The 25,468-nt window shown below is 41.7% G+C and overlaps 3 protein-coding genes across 3 annotated transcripts; all 3 read left to right on the plus strand.

Annotated features, from left to right (window-relative positions):
• Window positions 1-2,412: 2,412 nt before the first annotated feature.
• Window positions 2,413-3,198, plus strand: LOC309962266 (proline-rich protein 23C-like; the record flags this gene model as incomplete). The annotated part of the gene is made up of 1 exon (XM_082839938.1): window positions 2,413-3,198. One exon carries the CDS (start codon window positions 2,413-2,415, stop codon window positions 3,196-3,198), a length of 786 nt encoding a protein of 261 aa, XP_082696064.1.
• A 12,237-nt stretch (window positions 3,199-15,435) lies between these two features.
• Window positions 15,436-16,206, plus strand: LOC309961804 (proline-rich protein 23C-like; the record flags this gene model as incomplete). Its single annotated transcript, XM_082839288.1, has 1 exon — window positions 15,436-16,206. The coding sequence occupies one exon, from the start codon at window positions 15,436-15,438 to the stop codon at window positions 16,204-16,206; it is 771 nt and encodes a 256-aa protein (XP_082695414.1).
• An 8,378-nt stretch (window positions 16,207-24,584) lies between these two features.
• Window positions 24,585-25,153, plus strand: LOC309961805 (proline-rich protein 13-like; the record flags this gene model as incomplete). The annotated part of the gene is made up of 1 exon (XM_082839289.1): window positions 24,585-25,153. The coding sequence occupies one exon, from the start codon at window positions 24,585-24,587 to the stop codon at window positions 25,116-25,118; it is 534 nt and encodes a 177-aa protein (XP_082695415.1). The 3' UTR covers window positions 25,119-25,153.
• Window positions 25,154-25,468: the final 315 nt, after the last annotated feature.

Consider the following 25,468-nt stretch of genomic DNA (forward strand, 5'->3'; position numbering starts at 1 on the left):
TTTAAACAATATTTTGTTTATTTACAGAATGTGGTAATACTATGAAGGCCACAGAGAGAGGGATGAGATAGAGAATAAGTGAAGAAACCATTCCAAACAAAATGGTCAGAAATGCCCTTTTCAAGAAAGTGCTCTCGGAGTTGGTCTTTGAAGAAGGAACCAACACTGCAAAAAGTTGGAGGAAAAGTTGAAACCTAATTTTTTTAAGTAAAAGAAAAAAGAAGATCGGAATATTTCAAAGAATTAAATATAATATTGGCTAATAAGCGTATGAAAAAAATGATCCACCTTGACTGGCAATCAGAAGTGCAAAATGAGAACACAATGATATAGCATTTTACTACACCAGGCTGGAAAACAGTTAAGAGTCTATCAAGAAATGTTTACAAGGATGTAATGAAATGGAAACATACTCTGCTCACAGGAGTTTAAACTGTGAAAAATATTTTGGAAAAAAAAAGAGGAACGCATTACCTATTAACACTTTTTTTAATTTTTTTTTTTTATAATTTTTAAATTTATTTATTTTTGGCTGTGTCTGGTCTTCGGTGCTGCATGCTGGCTTTTCTCTAGTTGAGGCCAGGAGAGGCTACTCTTGGTTGCAGTGCGCGGGCTTCTCATCGCCGTGGCTTCTCTTGTTGCGGAGCACAGGCTCTACGCACACGGGCTTCAGTAGTTGTGGCGCACGGGTTTTGCTGCTCTGCAGCATGTGGGATCTTCCCAGATCAGGGATCAAACCCGTGTCCCCTGCATTGGCAGGCAGATTCTTAACCACTGCGTCACCAGGGAAGTCCCTACCTATTAACTTCAAAAGACACACATAGGACCAATTACTCACATAGGACCAATCACTCTCAGGTGTATGCAATAAATGTATGAGTTAAGAGTTCATGATTTAAAACCAGATAAGTCTGCATTGGATGCCTATATCTAACACAAACTTGGTACATATTTAAGTTCTGAAACCTCACTTGACCACTCTGAGCTTCAGGTGTAGTGAAAAGTAAAAAAGATCATTTTTTTTTCAAAGATGGCAGGAAGAAACTTTTGCAGGTCATAGATACTTTTATGGTTTTGATTGTGGTGGTAGTTTCACGAGTGTACGCTTATCTACAAACTCAAGTTGTTTATATTAAATGTGTACAGCTTTTTGTATGTCAGTCATACCTCAACAAAGTGTTGGGCTATCTTTTAAGAAAAAGATCATTTTCTGGACTTCCCTGGTGGCGCAGTAGTTAAGAATCCGCCTGCCAATGCAGGGGACACGGGTTCGAGCTCTGGTCCGGGAAGATCCCACATGCCGTGGAGCAACTAAACCCGTGTGCCGCAACTACTGAGCCTGCACTCTAGAGCCCAAGACCCACGACTACTGAGGCTGCGTGCCACAACTACAGAAGCCCGTGTGCCTAGAGCCTGTGCTCCGCAACAAAGAGAAGCCACCGCAACGAGAAGCCTGTGCACCGCAGCGAACAGTAGCCCCCGCTCGCCGCAACTAGAGAAAGCCCGCACGCAGCAACAAAGACCCAACGCAGCCAAAAATAAATAAAAATTTAAAAATTTTTTTAAAAAAGATCATTTTTTAGACCTCAGTAGAATGGCTGACATAATAAATACTGAATAAAACAATTTAATTATACTAAGATTGTTTTAATTTTATAACAGCTTTTATCTTCAGGAAGGAACTGCCACAAATATTTTACTATTAAGACAGAACTTTACCTAAACATATATGAGTATTTTCCATTTACTCCTGAAATGAAAGACCAAGCATTAAAGGAATTTCATGGGACATTTAGATAGGTCCGTTTTATGTTGCCAAGGGGGTGGTCTATTTGAGTGGTTTTTTTCTCTAGAATGCCTGAAATCAAAGAAAATATTAACCTTAAAGGTGACTAATATTTAAAGTTCCATTTCCGGTATATCTTTTTTTCCTCTAAAAATGAAGTACACGAGTATTCTGCCCCCTGTAGGACTGCAACAGTAGCTTCCTACCAACCACAGCCCCGGCTATTGGGCAGCACAGACACCGCGAGTTCTACGGGGCGGAGCCTTGGAAGGGGCGGAGCTTAGCGTGACATTTTGCGACTAGGATTCCACTGGCTTCACCTGCAACATCTTTCGCTGTCTGTTGCGTAGACGAATCGGCGAGAGGAGCTGAAGATTCGAAGGCGCCAGGCCCAGCCTAGCGACAGACGCCGATCCCCTAGAAACCTGAACTGCAGGATCCCGGGGAGGCGGCCCCGGAGCTCCGAGGACTCGTCCCGTATCGCGCAGTCCTGCCGTCGCCGCATCGCGCCGCCCCGCCCCGGCTTGCCTCAGCCGTCGTCGGAACCCGTCACAGCGTGCAGGATCGAGCGCTCCGCCCCCTCGCCCTCTGCCAGGCCCCGGGAGCGCTGTCCGTCGGTCGAGGTCATGGGCAGCCGGCCCCGCAGCCCCAGTGCCTACCCTGCGGACTGGTGGGGACCGCAGGCCGAAGGACCCGGCCCCGCCAAGCGCCGCCGCACGGAGGAGCCCGAGGGCCCCGAGTCCGAGTCCGAGGCGACGCCCAGCCTGGACAACCTGACGGAACCTCCGACCGCGGACGCGCTCACTTCCGTAGTGGTCCTGCCCGCCGGCTGTGGCCTGCACCTGTCCCTAGACGACGTCGACGTGCTCCTTGAGCCCGAGCCCACGTCCGTGCTGCAAGTGTCTCTCGGAGATCACATCCTCATGCTGGTCCCCGAGGCCCTCCTGGGCTCGGGTGTGGAAGGCCCGTGGGGACAGGGCCTGGGACGGGGCGCTTTCCTGAGCCCTCCCGGGGAGTACATGGCCCTGGCGCCGGGATTCTTCTGCGCAGCTGTCCCAGAGATCGCCTGCCAAGAAGAGGCCAACAAGGAGGAAGCAGACGCCGAGTTCCTGCCGCCTGGGATGGATGCTGAAGCCGGCTCCGTCGCTGGGCTCCGCAGCCCCACCGCAAGGGTGTCGGGCCCCAGCGCGCAGGGCTTTGTCCCAGAGCCCTGGCCTCGGGCGCCCACCCCTAGTCCAGAGAAAGGCTCTCCTCACCACGACGACAACCTGGGCTTCCACCTTCTGGAGCCCTTCCCCGACTCACCACTCCAACCTCTACCTCCCTCTCCGAGTCCTCCGGGTCCTCACGAGCGCCCCCAACACCCCCATGGTCCTAAGCGCAAGGCCCAGAGATGTCTGTTCCCGGAATGAACTGCACCCCGGTACACACACACACAAATTCTGGCTACCATCCTGGAGGCCCAATGGATTTCCCAGCGTCTTTTACACTGAATGTCCTACAACCTGGAAATTAAGCATCTCGTGTGCCAACAACTCCTTTTCCCCTCCAGACTGGCTATAGTAGCAGGAGAAGACGTCAGGAAAAGAAAGCAGACTCTAGACCTCATCTTTGTAATGGAAAATCTGCCCAGGGATACCGGACAGTGTGTTTTCAGACATCTGGACTTCTTTACAAGATCATTCTCAGACCCATCCATTCCCGCTCGTTTGCATCAGTTATTTTCTCTCAAATTCCACTCTCTCCAGCACCATACCGTTGCTACCCTATTTCTCCCCAAACCAAAAAATAAATGGATTTCTCATGTTATGTGTTTTCCCGTGAATTTATAAAGATTTTTAGCCATGGCTTTTTTCTTTCTTGGTGTTTTGAGCTTCTCTCCTGGAAAATTGCAAAATAGTATGATGGTTACTATACATAATTGTATGATGTTTGTTCATAGCTTCCTCTTAACCTGAGGAAGTTCTCTTCCAGTCAAGTTCACTTTTCATTATGAATAAATGTTGGATTTTATCAGATGTTTTCAGCACGTATTAGGATACGCATTTCATTTTTAAATCTGTTCCTCTGGTTATTTTCACTCACAGACTGATGTGAAATGTCTGCATTCCTGCTATTCCACATTATTCATACCTTTTAAATTCTACCCTGAGTTTTTTCTTTTGTAAATCAAACCTCTAACTTTTAAAACATTAATTTAGGGGCCTCCCTGGTGGCGCAGTGGTTAAGAATCTGCCTGCTAATGCAGGGGACACGGGTTTGAGCCCTGGTCCGGGAAGATCCCACATGCCTCGGAGCAACTAAGCCCATTAGGCACGACTGAAGCCCGTGCACCTAGAGCCCATGCTTCGCAACCAGAGAGAAGCCCGTGCATCTCAACAAAGAGTAGCCCCCGCTCACTGCAACTAGAGAAAGCCGATGCGCAGCAACGAAGACACAATGCAGCCAAAAATAAATAAATAAAATTTTTAAAAAATAAAACATTAATTACCATATTTGTTTCACATATTTATAAAAGAAATAAAATCTACAGGTAAAGCTGAAAACAAGATGGTTTCTTAAAGTTTTCTTAAACATCAATAGTATTTATATTCACCAACATGCTTTACCATTTCCTCTCTACCTTTTTATTCTTATATTCCACTCTCAAAGTCTAGCCTCAATTTTCTTCTTGCTGAAGAATATACGTTAATAGTTCTTTCCACTGTACCCTATGTGTAGTAAATTATCTTTGTTTTGTAAATCTCAGCATGTTTTGCGTAGTACACTCTCTTAGTCTTGTATATCTGAAAATGTTTTATTATATATTCATTTCTAATTCTAAAGTTTTATTTAAGTACTTTAAAGACATTACTCCATTGTTCTGCCATTTTTTATTGTTGTTGCAGGCAAGAGGTCTCCGCCAATCAAGTTGTTATTCCTATTATATTTGATTCAGCTGTTCATTAGCACATTTTTTAATTTAGTTTTATTTTTTATTGAAGTATAGTTGATTTACATTGTTGTGTTAGTTTCTGTGTACAGCAAAGTTATATATTTTTTCCATATTCTTTTACATGGTTATGGTTTATTACAGGATATTGCATATAATTCCCTGTGCTATACAGTAGGACCTTGTTTATCTGTTTTACATTGAATACATAATAGTTTTGTATCTGCTAATCCCAAACTCCTAATTTATCTCTCCCCCACCCTCTTTCCCCTTTGGTAAGCATAAGATTGTTTTCTATGTCTGTGAGTCTATTTCTGTTTTGTAAATAAGTTCATTTGTATTATATTTTAGATTCCACATATAAGTGATAACTTATGATATCTGTCTTTCTTTGACTTACTTCACTTAGTACGATAATTTCTAGGTCCATCCATGTTGCTGCAAATGGCATCATTTCATTCTCTTTTATGGCTGAGTAGTATTCCAGTGTATAGGTATGCCACATCTTTTTATCCATTCATCTGTAGATAGGCATTTAGGTTGCTTCCATGTATGGCTATTTGTTTTTCATTTATTTATTTATTTATTTAATTTTTGGCTGTGTTGGGTTTTGTTGCTGCATGTGGGCTTTCTCTAGTTGCAGCGAGTGGGGGCTACTCTTCGTGGCAGTGCGCAGGCTTCTCATTGTGGTGGCTTCTCTTGTTGCAGAGCACGGGGTCTAGGCACGCAGGCTTCAGTAATGGCATGTGAGCTCAGTAGCTGTGGCTCGTGGGCTCTAGTCTAGTGGGCTTCAGTAGTTGTGGCACACGGGCTTAGTTGCTTGGTGGCATGTGGGGTCTTCGCAGCCCAGGGCTCAAACCCGTGTCCCCTGCACTGGCAGGCAGATTCTTAACCACTGCGCCACCAAGGAAGTAGCCAGTTGGCTATTTTAAACAGTGATACTATGAACACTGGGGTGCATGTATCTTTTCAAATTAGAGTTTTCTCTGGATATTTGCCCAGGAGTGGGACTGCTGGACCATATAGCAACTGTTTTTAGTTTTTTAAGGAATCTCCATACTGTTCTCCATAATGGTTGCACCAATTTACATTCCCTTCAACACTGTAGGAGAGTTCCCTCTTCTCCACACCCTCTCCAGCATTTATTGTTTGTAGATTTTTTGATGATGCCCATTCTGATGGGTGTGAGGTGATACCTCATTGTAGTTTTGATTTGCATTTGTCTAGTAATTAGTGATGTTGAGCACCTTTTCATGTGCTTTTTGGCCTTCTGTATGTCTTCTTTGGAGAAATGTCTATTTAGGTCTTCTGCCCTTTTTTTTTTTTTTTTTTTTTTTTTGCAGTACGCAGGCCTCTCACTGTTGTGGCCTCTCCCGTTGTGGAGCACAGGCTCTGGATGCGCAGGCTCAGCGGACATGGCTCAGGGGCCCAGCCGCTCCATGGCATGTGGGATCTTCCCGGACCAGGCACGAACCCGTGTCCCCTGAATCAGCAGGCGGACTCTCAACCACTGCGCCACCAGGGAAGCCCTGCCCATTTTTTGATTGGATTATTTGGGTTTTTTGTTATAGAGTTATATAACCTGTTTGTATATTTTGGAAATTAAGCCCTTGTCAGTGACATCAGTTGCAAATTTTTTCCCCCATCCATAGGCTGTCTTTTCATTTTGTTTATGGTTTCTTTCGCTGTGTAAAAGCTTGTAAGTTTGATTAGGTCCCATTTGTTTATTTTTGCTTTTATTTCTATTGCCTTGAGAGACTGACCTATGGAAACACTGCTACGATTTTTGTCAGAGAATATTTTGTCTATGTTCTCTTCTAGGAGTTTTATGGTGTCATGTCTTATATTTAAATCTTTAAGCCATTTTGGGTTTATTTTTGTGTATGGTGTGAGGGACTGTTTTTTTAACATCTTTATTGGAGTATAATTGCTTTACAGTGGTGTGTTAGTTTCTGCTTTATAACAAAGTGAATCAGTTATACATATACATATGTCCCCATATCTCTTCCCTCTTGCGTCTCCCTCCCTCCCACCTCCCTATCCCACCGCTCTAGGTGATCACAAACCACCAAGCTGATCTCCCTGTGCTATGCGGCTGCTTCGCACTAGCTATCTATTTTACGTTTGGTAGTGTATGAGAGGGACTGTTCTAATATCACTGATTTACATGCAGCTGTCCAGCTTTCCCAACATCACTTGCTGCAGAGACTGTCTTTCTATGTTGTATATGCTTGCCTCCTTTGTCAAAGACTGACTGTAGGTGTGTGGGTTTACTTCTGGGCTCTCTATTCTGTTCCATTGATCCATATGTCTGTTTTTGTGCCAATACCACACTATTATGATTACTGTAGCTTTGTAGTATTGTCTGAAGAAGGAGGTTATGCCTCCAACTTTGTTCTTTTTCCTCAGGATTGCTTTGGCAATTCTGGGTTTTTTATGGTTCCATATAAATTTTAGGATTATTTGTTCTAGTTCTGTGAAAAATGTCATGGGTAATTTGATAGGGCTCGCATTAAATCTGTACATTGCCCTGGGGAGTATGGCCATTTTACAATATTGATTCTTCCAATCCAAGAGCATGGGATATCTTTCCATTTCTTTGAATCATCTTCAATGTCCTTTATCAGTGTTCTATAGTTCTCAGCATATAAGTCTTTAACGCCCTTGGTCAGGCTTATTCCTAAGTATTTTTTGACATTTTAGCATATTTTAAAATGTTTCTTTTCCTTTGGCATCCTACAGTTTTACTGTAACATCTCTAGGGGTAGATTCTATTTTTATTTGGCTCGATGGATTTGGTTAACTATCAATATGGGAAATTATCTCTTGCCTGAAATCCCACAAAATCTTAGGCTCTATCTCTTGTAATAACACACATCCTCGGGCTTCCCTGGTGGCGCAGTGGTTGAGAATCTGCCTGCCAATGCAGGGGACACGGGTTCTGAGCCCTGGTCTGGGAAGATCCCACATGCCGCGGAGCACCTGGGCCCGTGAGCCACAACTACTGAGCCTGCGCGTCTGGAGCCTGTTCCGCAACAAGAGAGCCACGATAGTGAGAGGCCCGCGCACCGCGATGAAGAGTGGCCCCCACTCGCGGCAACTAGAGAAAACCCTCGCACAGAAACGAAGACCCAACACAGCCAAAAATAATAAATTAATTTTTAAAAAAAACACATCCTCATGTCTGGAAATCCAATCAGATAAATAGTGGCACTGCTCAATCTCCCATGACTCTTAACATCTTAATATCATGTGCTGTATGCTCTGTCAACTCCAGCTTTCTATTTTTTAATCCAATTAATACTTTAATCAAGTTTCTTCTGTTTATACTTCTACAAGAATGTATTTATTTCAAAGAATTTTTTTCAAGATTTTACTTCCTTATTCTTGTTTCAAAACTTCCCCACTTAGTATTATAAACTCCTATTTTTGTTTCATGGATGGTATTCCATCCTTTATGTTTTGAAATTATTTAAACATTAATTAATGACTCCCTTAATTCAATTTCCTCACAAGTAAAATCTCCTATTCTTTGTTCTTTCATCACTTTGGATTGCCGCATGTGCTTGGTCATTTCATTGGTGGGTGCCTTTTGAGTGAGAATTCATCTTCTTCATCTCACAGTTATAATTTTTTATAATTTCCACTTCCTAGTGGAAAACAACTCAGAGCCATGGCTTTTGGAACTCTAGAATGTCACAGGTCTAATCCCCAAGCAATTACATGTCACAAATCACAACTGGTCATTTGCAGTTTCCACCTGTCTTTCCTGATCAACCACAGGTACAACCTTGAAATAGTGGTCACTGCCTCTTCAACCTCTGATGATTGGCAATGGGCTGATTTTGAGCCCCCTCAAAAGAACAGAAATCCCAGCTGCCATTATATATTTTAGTCTCAGTGCCCCAAATACATCAAAATATCAGCTGTCCATTCAGAGATTGGATTTTCTACTCTCTCTGGTCCCTGCAAGCTTGTGTCTTTCTTTTCAAAGTAGATGTCTATATTTAATATGCTTTAATATTTCCTATCATTGCTCTCTGCCTCCAGTAGAAGGAATCCCCTGTACTACCATCTCATCCACAATTCCCACCACAATTCCACAATCTCTCCTCCTTACCCCCAAAACATAGCAATCAATCAGACACAAGTCCCAGCCTAATTATCTGATTATTATGAAGAGGGAAGATGGCCCTGTTTGCAAAATTATACCTTCTATTGCAAGAGCCTCATAATCTACATTAGAAATAACTGAGGGTACCCATTTTTAGCAACATGTGAACCAAACAGTACAAAATATCCTCAAGAGGAACACTCATGAAACTGATGGATAAAAATTATTTTAATATTTTAAAGGCATATCACAGCTAGTAAAAATGTAAGAGAAATCTTCCAAGGTCAAAAATGATGACATATCACAAACCCAGACAGGAAAGTGTATGCTAAAACAAGAAGGTACATGGGGATACCTAACATTCTATGATGACCTAGAGCTTTGGTTTTAATGGCCCATTTATGGGGGAGCGAATAAAAGTCTGGGTCACACAGCCCTGAAAAACATCCCAGGCTTCCAGAAAATACCTCCAATAGCTAATCTAACAAGAAAAAGAAAAAAAACACCTCATAAAACAAAAGGAGATGGGACATAAATGTATCTGTCTCAGCCTTGGCTCCAGGTAGAACTGAACAGAATAGGGGGTAGGTGACAGTTTAGTTCAAGATATTCTCTGGTAGACGGTTAACCTGGCAAAAGTAAAACAAATTTTCTCTGAGAATACAGCTTATACTCAGGGCTAAGTACCTTCTCAGAGATGACCTTCTTGTGATTCTAAACTTATAATCCAAAATCAGAGAACACATAAGGGAAGAAACCACCATAAGTAAGAAAAAATGAGAAATATTCAAAACAAGGAAAAGGTAAATCAGTCCCTCAAATGATTGAAATTGATGAATTATCATAAACTATTTTAAAATAAAATTAATATGATTTGAGGACACAAAAGAAGGCAACATAAGTGTAGCTAAGAAAAAATATCAAAAGATATGGCAACTTTAAAAGGGAACTAAAGAAAATTTCTGGGGATTAAATTTGTAAACATGGAAGTGAGAAATACAATGAATGGGTTAAACAACAGTTTAGACAGAATTAAAAATGGATGGGAACACTGAACTAGAGAAGTCACCCATAAAGCTTTTGCACGGTAAAGGAAATCATAAATAAAATGAAAAGACAACCCACAAAATGTGAGAAAATATTTGCAAACGATGCGACTGACAAGGGACTAATCTGCAAAACATACAAACAGCTCATGCAGCTCAATAAAACAAACAACCCAATCAAAAATTGGGCAGAAGACCTAAATAAACATTTCTCCAAAGAAGAAATAAATATGGCCAAAAAGCACATGAGGGACTTCCCTGGTGGAGCAGTGGTTAAGAATCACCTGCCAATGCAGGGGACACGGGTTTGATCCCTGGTCCGGGAAGATCCCACATGCTGCGGGGCAACTAAGCCCATTCGCCACAACTACTGAGCCTGCACTCTAGAGCACGTGAGCCACAACTACTGAGCCCACATGCCACAACTACTGAAGCCTGCGTGCCTAGAGCCCATGCTCCGCCAACAAGAGAAGCCACTGCAATGAGAAGCCCACGCACTGCAGTGAAGAGTAGCCCCCACACGCCTCAACTAGAGAAAGCCCGTGAGCAACAAGGAAGACCCAACACAGCCATAAATAAATAAATAAATCTATATTTTAAAAAAACACATGAAAAGATGCTCAACATCACTAAATATTAGAGAAATGCAAATCAAAACTTCAGTGAGGTATCACCTCACACTGGTCAGAATGGCCATCATTTAAAAGTCTACAAATAATAATTGCTGGAGAGGGTATGGTGAAAAGGGAACCCTCCTACACTGCTGGTGGGAATGTAAGTTGGTGCAGCCACTATGGAAAACAGTATGGAGGTTCCTTAAAAAACTAAAAATAGAACTACCACATGATCGAGCAATCCCACTCCTGGGCATATATCTGGATAAAACTCTAATTCAAAAAGATACAGGCACCCCAGTGTTCATTGCAGCACTAGTTATAATAGCAAGACACAGAAGCAACCTAAATATCCATCAACAGAGGGGTGGATAAAGAAGATGTGATACATATATAAAATGGAATACTACTCAGCCATAAAAAAGAAATAATGTCATTTGCAGCAACGTGGATGGACCTAGAGAATATCATACTAAGTGAAGTAAGTCAGACAGAGAAAGACAAATATCGTATGATATCACTTATAAGTGGAATCTAAAAAGATAATATTTATTTACAAAACAGACTCACAGACTTCGAAAACAAACTTATGGTTACCAAAGGGAAAGGTGGGGGGAGGGATAAATTAGGAGTTTGGGATTAACATATACACATTACTATATATAAAATAGATGATCAACAAGGACCTACTGTATAGCACAGGGAAGTCTACTCAATATTCTGCAATAACCTATATGGGAAAAGAATCTGAAAAAGAATGGATATATGTATATGTATAACTGAACCACATCGCTGTTACACTGGAAACTAACACAACATTGTAAATCAACTATACCCCAATATAAAATAAAAATAAAAAAAAGAAAATGGAAACACTGAGCTAGAGAAATCATCCATAAAGCTAAGGAGGGTAAAAACATAAAATATGCAAGGGAGACTAAGAGACATTATCAGAGAGGGAGTAGTTCTACTACATGACTGTTGTAGATAGAGAGGGGGAACACTGAAAGCACAGGAAGTAGCTTTATTCACAGAAATAATGAATGAGAAATTCTCCAGATGTGATGACAGAAAAAAATCAGTCACTCATTCATTCAACAAACATGCATTAAGTGCCTACTATGTACCAGGCACCTTTCCAAACTCCAGGAGTACAGCCAAGAACAAAATAGTTAAAAATTACTGCCTTCATGGAGTACAATAATTCACACAAGAAGTAACAGTGCCTTACATTAAAGTAATAGGAAGAAGAGTGATATGAAGTGGCATGTAGTTGGATACATTCTGAAGACAGAGAAAACAGAATTTCCTCATGCAAGAGGTGAAAGAGATTCTAGGATAACTTTAGGGTTTGGGACAAGGGCAAAAAAAATGCAATTGTTATTTTCTGAAATTGGAAAGACCTAAGGGTAGTATATATAGAAAAAAATGTTCAATTTTGGACATATGTCATGTGAAGTGCCTGTTACATATTCAGTGGAGATATTTAGTAGGAAGTGAGAGATGGGAGTCTAGAATGCAGGGGAGTGGTATAAGATAGAGATACACCAGTGTTCTGTAAAAACTACCTAATGTGCATTTTGAAATCACCAAGAATTATGACAGCATCAAGAGAGAGTGACAGAGGGACTTCCCTGGTGGTGCGGTGGTTAAGACTCCATGCTCCCAATGCAGCGGGCCTGGGTTCGATCCCTGGTCAGGGAACCAGATCCCACATGCATGCCACAACTAAGAGTTTGCATGCCACAACTAAGGAGCCCACAAGCAGCAACTAAGACCTGGTACAACCAAATAACAATAGAGAGTGACAGAAAGCCAAGAGTAAAAAACATTTAAGGAGTGAGGGAGAGGCATCCTACAGTTGGAAAGAGGGTAGAGGATTGCACCAAGACAGATTAGACAGTGGTTATACTCTGATGATGTGAAATTCAGGAATAATGGAGATATGAATGGGAAACATCAATGAGGAGCAAGAATAACATACACTGTACCTCCAGCCATGGGTACTAGGGGTATGTGAGAGAAAATACCCTCCACTTGAGAAGCCTCCAGGGAAAAAAGGGAACTCAGAAGAAGCAGGTTTCAGTTACAAAAAGAAAGTTAAAGGGAATATCACGGAAGTTGAAGAGTTTTTAGTTCTGTGACTGACTATGAGTTCCAGAAGGCAGAATGAAAAGGAGAAGGATATGAGGTAGTGAGAAAAGGCCAGGTACTGAGTATTTGAAGATTTTTAATCTGAGATATTAGGGATGAACAGTTTCCTACAATGAACAGGAGTAAAAGGCATGATGAAATTAGTCTTCATGATCCTATGGCAGGTAGAGGTGGCAAGACTTTCAGCATGGAAGAAAGGGAAAAGAAGCCTATTTGCAAGAATATACATAGTTCTGGGACATAGTATAGTGTCCTCATTCAGGAAGCACAACAACTTTCAAGATTGATAAATTTTAAAAAATACACATTTAGACAGACTACTATAAGCCCACAAAACACCAAATCCAAAGAGAATATTTTTTATAAGCAGAAAGAAAAGACAACTACAATAAAAAGGCAATTCAGTCAGACAACTGACTTCTCAGAAACAGCAATGGAAGATAGTAAACAGTGGAATAATAGCAGTACTGCTAGAAAACAAGTGTTTTGACCAGGAATTCTTTGCTTAATAAATCCATTTTTCAAAAATGGTCATAAACAAAGATTTTGTCGACTAAAAAACTTATTATGAAAGTATACTAATTTAATTAGTATTGTATTAATTATTATATGTTAAATATTTTGCAAACAACGTATTAAAAGTATTAATTGTGTGAAATTGCTTCTGGTTAGACAATTAAATCAGTGCATCATAATAGATGAAAAACATATCCACACGTAAACCAAAAAGTATGTAACCCAGGAAATGATGCAGTTCAAAGAGAAAAGATGTTTTTTTTTGGCCATGCTGCGCAGCTTGTGGGATCTTAGTTCCCACCCATGTCCCCGGCGGTGGAAGCACAGAGTCTTAACCAACAGACTGTCAGGCAAGTCCCAGGAAAGCACTTTTCAATAAAAGAATTGGGTCAACATGCACAATGAGGAAAAAATTGAAATTGAATCACTGTCTCATCCATAGAAAACAATCATTTTTAAATCTGGATTTGGATAAAGAGTTTAAATTTTGAAAAGCGAAGATTTAAATATTCGGAAGATATAAAAATTATCTTGGAATAGGGAGTATTTCTTAAACAATACAAAAAATTACAAAGCATAGAGAACAACACTAATACATCTGAAACTATATTAAAGTTAAGAAATTCTGTTTATCAAAAGGCACTATAAAGAATGTGAATACAAACAAGCCACAAAATGGGAAAAGATAATTTCAACACACATAAATATAAAAGAAGTTCCAAAATTCAGTAACATCCAAAAATGGGCAAAAGACATAAACACATACTACACAGATGTTACACAAGTGGCCAATACATATGAAAACATGATCAACCTTATAAGTAATCAGAGAAATACAGTATAAATAAATGATGAAATACCATCAGATTGGAAAATGCTTAGAAATCTAACCATACTAAGTGTTGGCAAGGATGTGGTGGAAAGGGAACACTTACCCACTGCTCACAGAAATATAAATTAGGACAACTATTTAAGAAAGCAGTCTGGCTTTATCTCTCCTATTGTTCCGGTGCCACACACTACTACCCAGCAATTCCACATCTAGGTTTTTTGCCATAAGCGTATAGGTAAAATGTCAAAGATCTCTGTTTTAAAGTTAAACGTGTGTATTTAATTCCCAAGTCCAACACAACCCTGGTGTTTAATTTTGTAAAATTTCCTTCTCTCCTCTGACCTTCACTAATGAGAAGTGAATAAACTAACTTTTTAAACACTCATTATAACACGTCAGACAGCAAGTTTAAAGACAAAGGCTAACTTCATGATAAAATTTCCGTACTGTTATTAATAATTACCACATACTGGTCTCCAGAAACAACAACAAAAACTGCAATCAGTCCATTTCACTTGAATATTTTCAAGTTTTTTTACCGAAGAAAAATTGCATTTCTAATTTGTCTCCTGGGTGAAAAGAATTTCAAGAACCATGTGGGTAGGGTTGGGAAGGAGTGACTGGTGATGGGATAAAGGCTTTTCATAGCCTCATGGAAAATCTTAGAAGACATTAGACATAAGCTACTTCTAAAAGTAAGCAAGCAGTTGATGAGATTGTATTTTGGATATTTTCCCAAGAATAAAAGTAATAAAGACCACTGGGCCGCATACGGGCACCCAAGGAGTATTATGCTACACTTTCCTTTAAAAAAAAACAAAACTCGGGGCTTCCCTGGTGGCGCAGTGGTTGAGAGTCCGCCTGCCGATGCGGGGGACGCGGGTTCGTGCCCCGGTCCGGGAAGATCCCACGTGCCGCGGAGCGCCTGGGCCCGTGAGCCATGGCCGCTGAGCCTGCGCATCCGGAGCCTGTGCTCCGCAACCGGAGAGGCCACAGCAGTGAGAGGCCCGTGTACCGCAAAAAAAAACCAAAAAAACAAAACTCTCCCGCTCCTGCATTGCACTAACGCTGATCCAATCCTATCTCTGGCAGAAGGCGGGGCTTACACTGAGACTTCCCGGCAGCCGCAGGTCACATGACATCCCATGTTGTTAATCATCCAGCGCGCATAGGGGTCAGCGTGAAGAGCTGAAGATTCCAACGCCCGAGGCCCAACCCAGCTGCAGACGCAGCTCCGCTAGAAACCTGGACTGCGGTACTCTCGGGAGGTGACCCCAGAGCTCCGAGGACTCGACCCGCATCGCGCTGTCCTGCGCCCCATTCGGCCCGTCCCGGCTTGCCTCACCTGTCATCGAGACCCGTCACAGCGTGCAGGACCGAGCGCCTCCTCGCCCTCTGCCAGGCTCTGGGACCGCCGCCCGCAGGTCCGTCGGTCAAGGTGATGGGCAGCCGGCCCCGCAGCCCCATTGCCTACCTTTCGGACTGGTGGGGGCCGCAGCCCGGAGGACCTGGCCCTGGTAAGCGCCATCGAATGGAGGAACCCGAAGCTGAGGCGGTGCCCAGCATGGACAACGTGCCTGAGCCCCTGGCCAAGGGCGCGCTAACCTCCATGGTGGTCCTGCCCGCCGGCTGTGGCCTGCACCTGCCCCTGGACGACGTCGACCTGCTGCTGGAGCCCGAGCCCACGTCCGTGCTGCAAGTGTCTCTCAGAGATCACATCCTCATGCTGGTCCCCGAGGCCCTCCTGGGCTCGGGTGTGGAAAGCCCGTGGGGACAGGGCCTGGGACGGGGCGCTTTCCTGAGCGCTCCAGGGGAGTACATGGCCCTGGAGCCGGGATTCTTGTGCGCAGCTGTCCCAGAGATCGCCTGCCAAGAAGAGGCCAACAAGGAGGACGCGGACGCCGAGTTCCTGCCGCCTGGGATGGATGCTGAAGCCGGCTACGTCACAGGGCTCCGCAGCCCCGCGGCAAGGGTGTCAGGCCCCAGCGCGCAGGGCTTTGTCCCAGAGCCCTGGCCTCGGGCGCCCAACCCCAGTCCAGAGAGAGGCTCTCCTCACCATGACGACAACCTGTACTTGCACCTTCCGGAGCCCTTCCCCGACCCACCACTCCAACCTCTACCTCCCTCTCCTTGTCCGGGTCCTCACGAGCGCCCCCCAACGCCCTCTCATGGTCCTCTGCTCAAGGGCGGAAAATGCCTGATCCCGGAATGAACTCTCTCCCACAATTCCTTGCACCCAGCTTCCGGCACTTAGTGATCTACCTACACTCACTTTGAGCCCATGCCACCGCTCAGAGATGCAGCATCTTCATTCATGGACAGTGGGCAGCTGCGTTTTTTATTTTGGTTTTGTTAGTTTTCGGGTTTTGTTTTTTTTTTTTAAGCAAAATGCCTTGATCGACAGCAGCAAAAAGATTTTTTTACAAAAGCAGATTCTGGTAAGGACTTTTCACAAGGGTAGACCACATATAGCCAACCATGGATGTTTAGATCCCTTGCCACTGCTGCATGAGCTGTTTCTTCCACCTCTGTCACCTTCGGCCAACTCCATTTTTCTTGTTTCACCGCTACTCTTGCCTCAAACTCACCTCAATTTTTTTCCAGTTTATCCCCTTTTTCATCACCTTCCCATGCATCTCTTCTTTCTCTCCATTCCAGGTTTTTTCCTTCCTTTTGTAATTGTAGTTTTACCTGTATGACCTCCGCAGTGTCCTCTGAAATGCTTCTGATCATTTTTTTTTAGCATGCACAATATTATTAAGAAGATCCTTGTGAAAGAGAAGCAAAGTAAACAGTAGTGGTCAGAGAGAGAAGACGAGGTATAGGAGGTCCAGCGACAGCCTCAGCCAACCTCACTGGGAGCTCTGGAGTTAGAATGGCTGGTCAGAGCTGTCCCAGGTTAGGTTGAAATAGCCCAATTCCCTCATCCATCAGTCTTTCGGTGTGAGAAACCAGGGAAGGGCCATGGCTCTGGGCAAGGCAGCTTTCCTCACTGGAGACAGTTTATAAAGGGGATAATAGCTGAAGCCAGTTATGGAAACAACTCTCACTGAAGAAGATTCTGGTTGGTGCATCACACTGTCCACCACAGATATGGTTCTTTTTATCTTGATGTTCATCTCCATTTATTCTGGTCTTTAACTAGCAGTAAAGAAATTATAATTTTCTTCATATAGGTCTTGAATATTTAAATGAAGTCTGATCACCGACTTTCATTTTTCCTTTCTTCTTGCTTTCCTAACACTTTTCCCCGGAGCTGGTCAGTCAAGACAAATGCACATTGAATAAATAAATGAATAAATGGCACAAATGTAATACACTGGACTTTTTTGGAAATATTTCTAAAAATACAACGAAAAAATGAGTGAAAGCAATATTTAATAGAAGGAGGAAAGGGGAAGCTATGATTTTTTTCCTTAAAGAAACAGTTTGTACAATGCCATATTCCCCTGTGCTTTAACAATCAAATGGCTAATTTTTAATTTCATGGCAGTCTAGGCTTTGCCTTGATTTCCCCATGGGGGTGATAAGAAGAACTGCTACACACGAGGACACACTCAGCTTCACATCATGGACATTCCAGCTTGTGGGATCTTACTTGCCCAACCAGGGATCAAACCCAGGCCCTCAGCAGTGCAGAGTCCTAATCACTGGACCACCAGGGAATTCCCTGGTCTAATTTATTACTGAGCACTTTTTCATGCTCATGAGCCCATCACCCACACTTGGCAGCTGTTACTTCTTAGTACTATTTCTTTAAAGTCTTTTTTACTGTAAAGAAATTATTAAAGATAATGTAGTCATATCCTTTGATCCCCATTTCCTGCTGCCCATTCCCAGAGGATTCTCATAACATCATGAATTTCGGGGGTATCATTCTAGTCAATACATGAATGCTACATGTATGGAGATATAAATAATCAATGTTTATGTTGCTTTGTGAACAATTAAGTTTTTATAACTGGCATTATATTCTTCAGTTCACATTTTTCCTCAGGTATTTTTGAAATCATCACTTATAGATATATATATGGTCCATTTCTCCTAAAGGTTTTTGTTTCCATCATTTGAATATACTATATTTTATTTGTTAATTTATTAATGGATATTTGCGTAGTTTTTAGTATTACAAACGAAACTGCAGTGAATATCCTCACACTTGTCATCTTATGCAACTGAGGAAGAGTTCCTCTAGGAAGTATACTTAGAAGTTGTATTGACGGGTGGCATAATATATACATTTACAGTTTTCTTCATAGTGCCAATTGTTCTCTTGGGTGGTTGCAACAGTTTAAACAGCCTCTAGCAGTCTTTCACCAAACTTTAAACTGTTTGCCAGTGGTATCTCATTTTTCAAATTTGCAATTTCCTAGCTACTGGTAAGATAGTGCAATTTTTCACATGTAATGAGAATAATATTTTTTAAAGCAATTTCATTTATATTTTCTCTTTTTTAACTGAAGTATAGTTGATTTACAATGCTGTGTTAATTTTTGCTGTACAGCAAAGTGATTCAATTATACATATATAGAGACTTTCCTGCTGGCGCAGTGGTTAAGACTCCACACTCCCAATGCAGGGGGCCCGGGTTCGATCCCTGGTCAGGGAACCAGACCCCACATGCATGCCACAACTAAGGAACCCATGTGCTGCAACTAAGGAGCCCACCTGCGGCAACTAAGACCCGGCACAACCAAATAAATAATTTTTTTAACTATACATATGTATACCTTCTTTTTTTAATATTCTTTTCCATTATGGTTTATCATAGGATCTTGAATATAGTTCTCTGTGCTTTACAGTAGGACCTGTTGTTTATCCATTCTATATATAAAAGCTTACATCTGCTAAACCCCAACCTCCCACTCCATCCCTCCCCCAACCCCTTCCCCCTTGGCAACCACCAGTCTGTTCTGTATGTCTGTGATTCTGTTTCTGTTTCACACTTAGGTTCATTTGTGTCATGTTTTAGATTCCTCATATAAGTGATATATGATATTTGTCTTTCTCTTTCTGACTTCACTTAGTATGATAATCTCTAGTTGCATCCATGTTGCTGCAAATGGCATTATTTCATTCCTTTTTATGGCTGAGTAGTATTCCATTATATATATGTACCACATCTTCTTTATCCATTCATCAGATATATTTTCATACATTGTAAGTCTTACTGTCTTTCAACTTATCACCCATCAAGTCTAATGGCTTTAATCTTTTCGGTGGGGAGGACAGATACAACCCAGATTAAAGAGGTTAGCTTTCAGCCTGGAGTTATTAGGCAAGTGTCATGAGAATCAATCTTTCTCCAGACAGAAAAGTTACATTTAATTTCTTAAGCAACCTTTAAATATCAACAGCAATGTTTGGAAGACTGAACATAGAATTTTAATAGAAATCATCATGCAGAGAGGACTGAAGAGTCCTAACTGGATGAGAATGGAAAGAGGAAAAGGCCACTCTTACCCAAGAGTAGGATGTGGAAAATAAAAGAGGGACAGAATAGAGAATGTAAGCATTCATCACTCACATGCATCATGACTTTCAGCTTCTATGAGTAAAAATCCTTAGCATTAGCTGAAGCAAAGGCCAAGAAAAGGAGGTTTTTTCCTTGCTTCCCATTTAAGAATCTGGGGAAAATAAGATGGAGGATGGTACTCAGATTGGCTAATCGCCACCTACCATGTTCCCAGCCACCATCCTAAGGAGAAGCAAGGAAAGGAGGAGAGAATCCAAACGGGAAACATTTACAAAAAGGTGCTGTGTTATCTGAAGATGAATGAGAACCAAAAATGTCTGAGATTCACTTATCTGGAAAGTTTACAGTGTACCTATTCCCCAACCCCCAACTCCAAACCCCCCATACCAATGAGGTGGAGGCTCAGGAGGAAGATGAAGTCAATTATGTAAATGAAGAAGTTATACTTCCTTTATACAACTGAGTAGAAATCTGTTCATTGATATATTCATGTCTGCTTATTGTCAGTTTATATCCTTAAGTCTTTTTTTCTATTAGACCTATGAGACTATTCTTTATTCATTTGAAAATTTTTATATATTCAAGCTACTAATCCTTTATCTTTTATAGCTTATAAATATTTTCTTCCAGTGTGCTGCTTGTTTTTTAACTTGTCTAATTGTACATGCCCTTATAATTCTCATACAGTGAAATTTCACAGTCTCTTATGGTCTCTACTTTTTGGGTCAGTTTTAAAAATGTTTCCCAAGAAAGCTCAAAAAGATATTTCCTACACTCTCTGCTAATGGTTTAAACTTTTTTCCAATTTAGATACCTAATTTCTTAGGATTTCATTTTTGTATATATTTTGAAGTAGGGATGAAATTTTTTCATATCGGAAGACATTGCTGGGACTTCCCTGGTAGTCCAGTGGTAAAGAATCTGCCTTCCAGTACAGCAGACGCAGGTTCGATCCCTGGTCAGGGAACTAAGATCCCACATGCCACGGGGCAACTAAGCCCGTGTGCTGCAACTAGAAAGAAGCCCCTACACCACAACTAGTGAGAAGCCCACGTGCCCCATCGAAAAGATCCCACATGCCACAACGAAGATCCAGCATGCCGCAACTAAGACCCGATACAGCCAGAAATTAAATAAATAAATATTAAAAATTTTAAAAGATAATAAAAGCTGCTGTAATTGAAAGTTATTCTTTAAAAATAAAATAAAGATTCAATGCAATCCCTATAAAAATTCCAATGTCAACTTTCACAGAACTAGAACAAATAATTCTAAAATTTGTATGGAAATACAAAAGAAACTGGAAAGCTAAAACAATCTTGAAAAAGAAGAACACAGCTAGAAGTATGCTCCCTGATTTCAAACTATACTGCAAAGCAAACAGAAATCAAGACACTGTGGTACTAGCAAAAAACAGACGTGTAGATCAACAGAACAGAATAGAGAGCCCAGAAATGAATCCACACTTATATGGTCAGTTAATATACAATGAGGAAAAGACAGCCTCTTCAATAAATAGTGTTGAAGAAACAGGACAGCTACAGATTCAAACTGGACTACTTTCTCACACCATATACAATAATAAACTCAAAACTGATTAAAGACTTAAGTGTAAGACCTGCCTGAAATCATAAAACTCCTGGAAGAAAACATAGGCAGTTTGCTCTTTGACATCATTCTTAGCAATATTTTTTGAATCGGTCTCCTCAGGCAAGGAAAACAAAAGCAAAAATAAGCAAATGTGGGCTTCCCTGGTGGCGCAGTGGTTGAGAGTCCGCTTGCCGATGCAGGGGACGCGGGTTCTTGCCCGGTCCGGGAAGATCCCACATGGCGTGGAGCGGCTAGGCCCGTGAGCCATGGCCGCTGAGCCTGCGCGTCCGGAGCCTGTGTTCCGCAATGGGAGAGGCCACAACAGTGAGAGGCCCGCGTACCGCAAAAAAAAAAAAAAAATAAGCAAATGTGACCTAATCAAACTAAAAAGCTTGTGCACAGCAAAGGAAACCATATACAAAATGATAACACAACCTACAGAGTGGGAGAAAATATTTGCAAGTCATGTATCTGATAAGGGGCTAATATCCAAAATATATAAAGAACTCATACAACTCAATAGCAAAAGATTGTTTTCAATTAAAAAATGAGCAGAGGGGCTTCCCTGGTGGCACAGTGGTTGAGAGTCCGCCTGCCAATGCAGGGGACACAGGTTCGTGCCCCGGTCCGGGAGGATCCCACATGCCATGGAGCGGCTGGGTCCGTGAGCCATGGCCACTGGGCCTGCGCGTCCGGAGCCTGTGCTCTCCAACGGGAGAGGCCACAACAGTGAGAGGCCTGCGTACCGCAGGAAAAAAAAAAAAAAGAGCAGAGGATCTGAAAAGACATTTTTGCAAAGAAGGCACACAGATGGCCAACAGGTGTGTGAAAAGGTGTTCAACATCAACTAGACATCAGGGAAATGCAAATCAAAACCACACACATCTGTCAGAATGGCTATAATCAGAAAGACAACAAATAACAATTGTTGGTGAAGATGTGGAGCAAAGAGAACCTTCACGCATGGTGGGAATGTAAATTGGTGCGGCCGCTGTGGAAAACAGTATGGGGTTCCTCAAAAACTTAAAAACAGAACTATCATATGATCCAGCAATTCCACTTCTGGGTATTTATCCAAAGGAAATAAAAACATTAACTCAAAAAGATATATGCACCCCATGCTCATTGCAACGTTATTTAGAATAGGCAAAATATTAAAACAACCTTAATGTCTGTCAATAATGAATGGATAGTGCAAGAGGGTTCCCTTTTCTCCACACCCTCTCCAGCATTTATTGTTTCTAGATTTTTTGATGATGGCCATTCTGACCGGTGTGAGATGATATCTCATTGTAGTTTTGATTTGCATTTCTCTAATGATTAATGATGTTGAGCATTCTTTCATGGGTTTGTTGGCAATCTGTATATCTTCTTTGGAGAAATGTCTATTTAGGTCTTCTGCCCATTTTTGGATTGGGTTGTTTGTTTTTTGTTATTGAGCTGCATAAGCTGCTTGTAAATTTTGGAGATTAATCCTTTGTCAGTTGCTTCATTTGCAAATATTTTCTCCCATTTTGAGGGTTGTCTTTTGGTCTGCTTTATGGTTTCCTTTGCTGTGCAAAAGCTTTTAAGTTTCATTAGGTCCCATTTGTTTATCTTTATTTCCATTTCTCTAGGAGGGGGGTCAAAAAGGATCCTGCTGTGATTTATGTCATACAGTGTTCTGCCTATGTTTTCCTCTAAGAGTTTGATAGTGTTTGGCCTTACATTTAGGTCTTTAATCCATCTTGAGTTTATTTTTGTGTATGGTGTTAGGGAGTGTTCTAATTTCATACTTCTACGTGTATCTGTCCAGTTTTCCCAGCACCACTTATTGAAGAGGCTGTCTTTTCTCCACTGTATATTCTTGCCTCCTTTATCAAAGATAAGGTGACCATATGTACATGGGTTTATCTCTGGGCTTTGGTGGGAATGTAAATTGATACAGCCACTATGGAAAACAGTATGGAGGTTCCTTAAAAAACTGAAAATAAAACTACCATATGACCCAGCAATCCCACTACTGGACATATACCCTGAGAAAACCATAATTCATAAAGAGTCATGTACCAAAATGTTCATTGCAGCTCTATTTACAATACCCAGGACATGGAAGCAACCTAAGTGTCCATCATTGGATGAATGGATAAAGATGTGGCACATATATACAATGGAATATTACTCAGCCATAAAAAGAAACGAAATTGAGATATTTATAGTGAGGTGGATGGACCTAGAGTCTGTCATACAGAGTGAAGTAAGTCAGAAAGAGAAAAACAAATACCATATGCTAACACATATATATGGAATCTAAGAAAAAAAATGTTATGAAGAACCTAGGGGTAAGACAGGAATAAAGACACAGACCTACTAGAGAATGGACTTGAGGATATGGGGAGGGGGAAGGGTAAGCTGTGACAAAGTGAGAGAGTGACATGGACATATATACACTACTAAACGTAAAATAGATAGCTAGTGGGAAGCAGCCACATAGCACAGGGAGATCAGCTCAATGGTTTGTGACCACCTAGAGGGGTGGGATAGGGAGGGTGGGAGGGAGGGAGATGCAAGAGGGAAGAGATATGGGAACATATGTATAACTGATTCACTTTGTTACAAAGCAGAAACTAACACACCATTGTAAAGCAATTATACTCCAATAAAGATGTTTAAAAAAAAGGTAAAAATTCAAAAAAAATAAGGAATGGATAAATAAAATGTGATATAATGACACAAACAGATGGAAAGATATACCATGTTTTGGATTGGAAGAATCAATGTTGTCAAGATGACTATACCACAGAAGACAATCTACAGTCAATGCAATCTCTATCAAATTACCAATGGCATTTTTCACAGAACTAGAACAAAAGAAGTTTTAATTTGTATGGAAACACAAAAGACCCCAAATAGCCAAGGCAATCTTGAGAAAGAAAAATGAAGCTGGAGGAATCACACTACCTAACTTCAGACTACATTACAAAGCTACAGTAATCCAAACAGTATGGTACTGGCACAAAAACAGAAATATAAATCAATGGAGCAGGATAGAAAGCCCAGAAATAAACCTATTCATCTATGGTCAACTAGTCTATGACAAAGGAGGCAAGAAAATACAATGGAGAAAAGAGCCTCTTCAATAAGTGGTGCTGGGAAAACTGAACAGTACATGCAAAAGAATGAAATTAGAACACTGTCTAACACCATGCACAAAAACTCAAAATGGATTAAAGACCTAAATGTAAAACTAGATACTATAAAATTCCTAGAGGAAAACATAGGCAGAACACTCTTTGACATAAATCATAGTAATATCTTTTTTGATCCGTCTCCTAGAGTAATAAAAATAACAAAAATAAACAAATGGGACCTAATTAAACTTAAAAGCTTTTGCACAGCAAAGGAAACCATAAACAAAATGAAAACAGAATCTACAGAATGGGAGAAAATATTTGCAAATGAAGCGACCAACAAGGGGTTAATCTCCAAAATATACAAACAGCTCATACAGCTCAACATCAAAAAACAAACAGCCCAATCAAAAAATGGGCAGCAGGAGTCCGCCCAAGCAGTGGTGTAGAGGTGACGGGACGCCTGGATTCCTCAGTTTCCTTTCTTTTCCATTCCTGGGCTGGAGGAAATACCTGAACATATGGAATCCCAATGCCGGGCAGCCAGGGCCATATCCACACACCCCCAATGTCGGGTACCCTGGAGGTTGCAATCCTGCCCATCCACCACCTGCCACCCCTACCTTTCCTCCAGGCCCCTTTCCCACTCCCCCAGGAGCACCCCAGGGGAATTCAGCCTTTCCCCCTGGCGGGCCCTGTCATCCTGTGCCACAACCAGGGTATCCAGGATGCCAACCCTCAGGTCCCTACCCCCCTCCATACCCACCACCTGCCCCTGGTATGTGTCCTGTGAATACATTGGCTCCTGGCATGGTTGGACCAGGAATGGTGATTGACAAGAAGATGCAAAAGAAAATGAAAAAAGCTCATAAAAAGAAGCAGAAACACCACAAACATGGCAAGCATTCCTCCTCCTCCTCCTGTGCTTCCAGCAGTGACTCTGACTGAATACAAGGCCTGGACCCTTCCCTCAAGTCTCTCCAGTTCTGCTCTCCCATCAAGCTTCAGAGGCCATCTTGTACTGGGGGAAATTAGCCCTTGTGTCCCTCCCCCCGCCACCCCTGCAATCTAAGCCTCACTCTGCTGTGAAAAGAATTGCTATGGGCTAGCAAAGGCCGTCCTCCAACTGCTTGGATAGAACTTTTAGCTGGTGAATTTTGCAGGAGAACTATTTTTTGAAGATGGTGAGATTTGAGCTAAATGCTGAAGACAAGTCTAAGATCTGTAAAATGTGATTTTTTTACTTTCTTTTGTAATACTCATGATTGGGGAGATGCTGTGGAAATTTAATTATGGAA

The sequence above is a fragment of the Leucopleurus acutus genome (assembly GCF_964270905.1).
Source record: "Leucopleurus acutus genome assembly, chromosome: 5".
In the NCBI taxonomy this organism is placed as follows: Eukaryota; Metazoa; Chordata; class Mammalia; order Artiodactyla; family Delphinidae; genus Leucopleurus; species Leucopleurus acutus.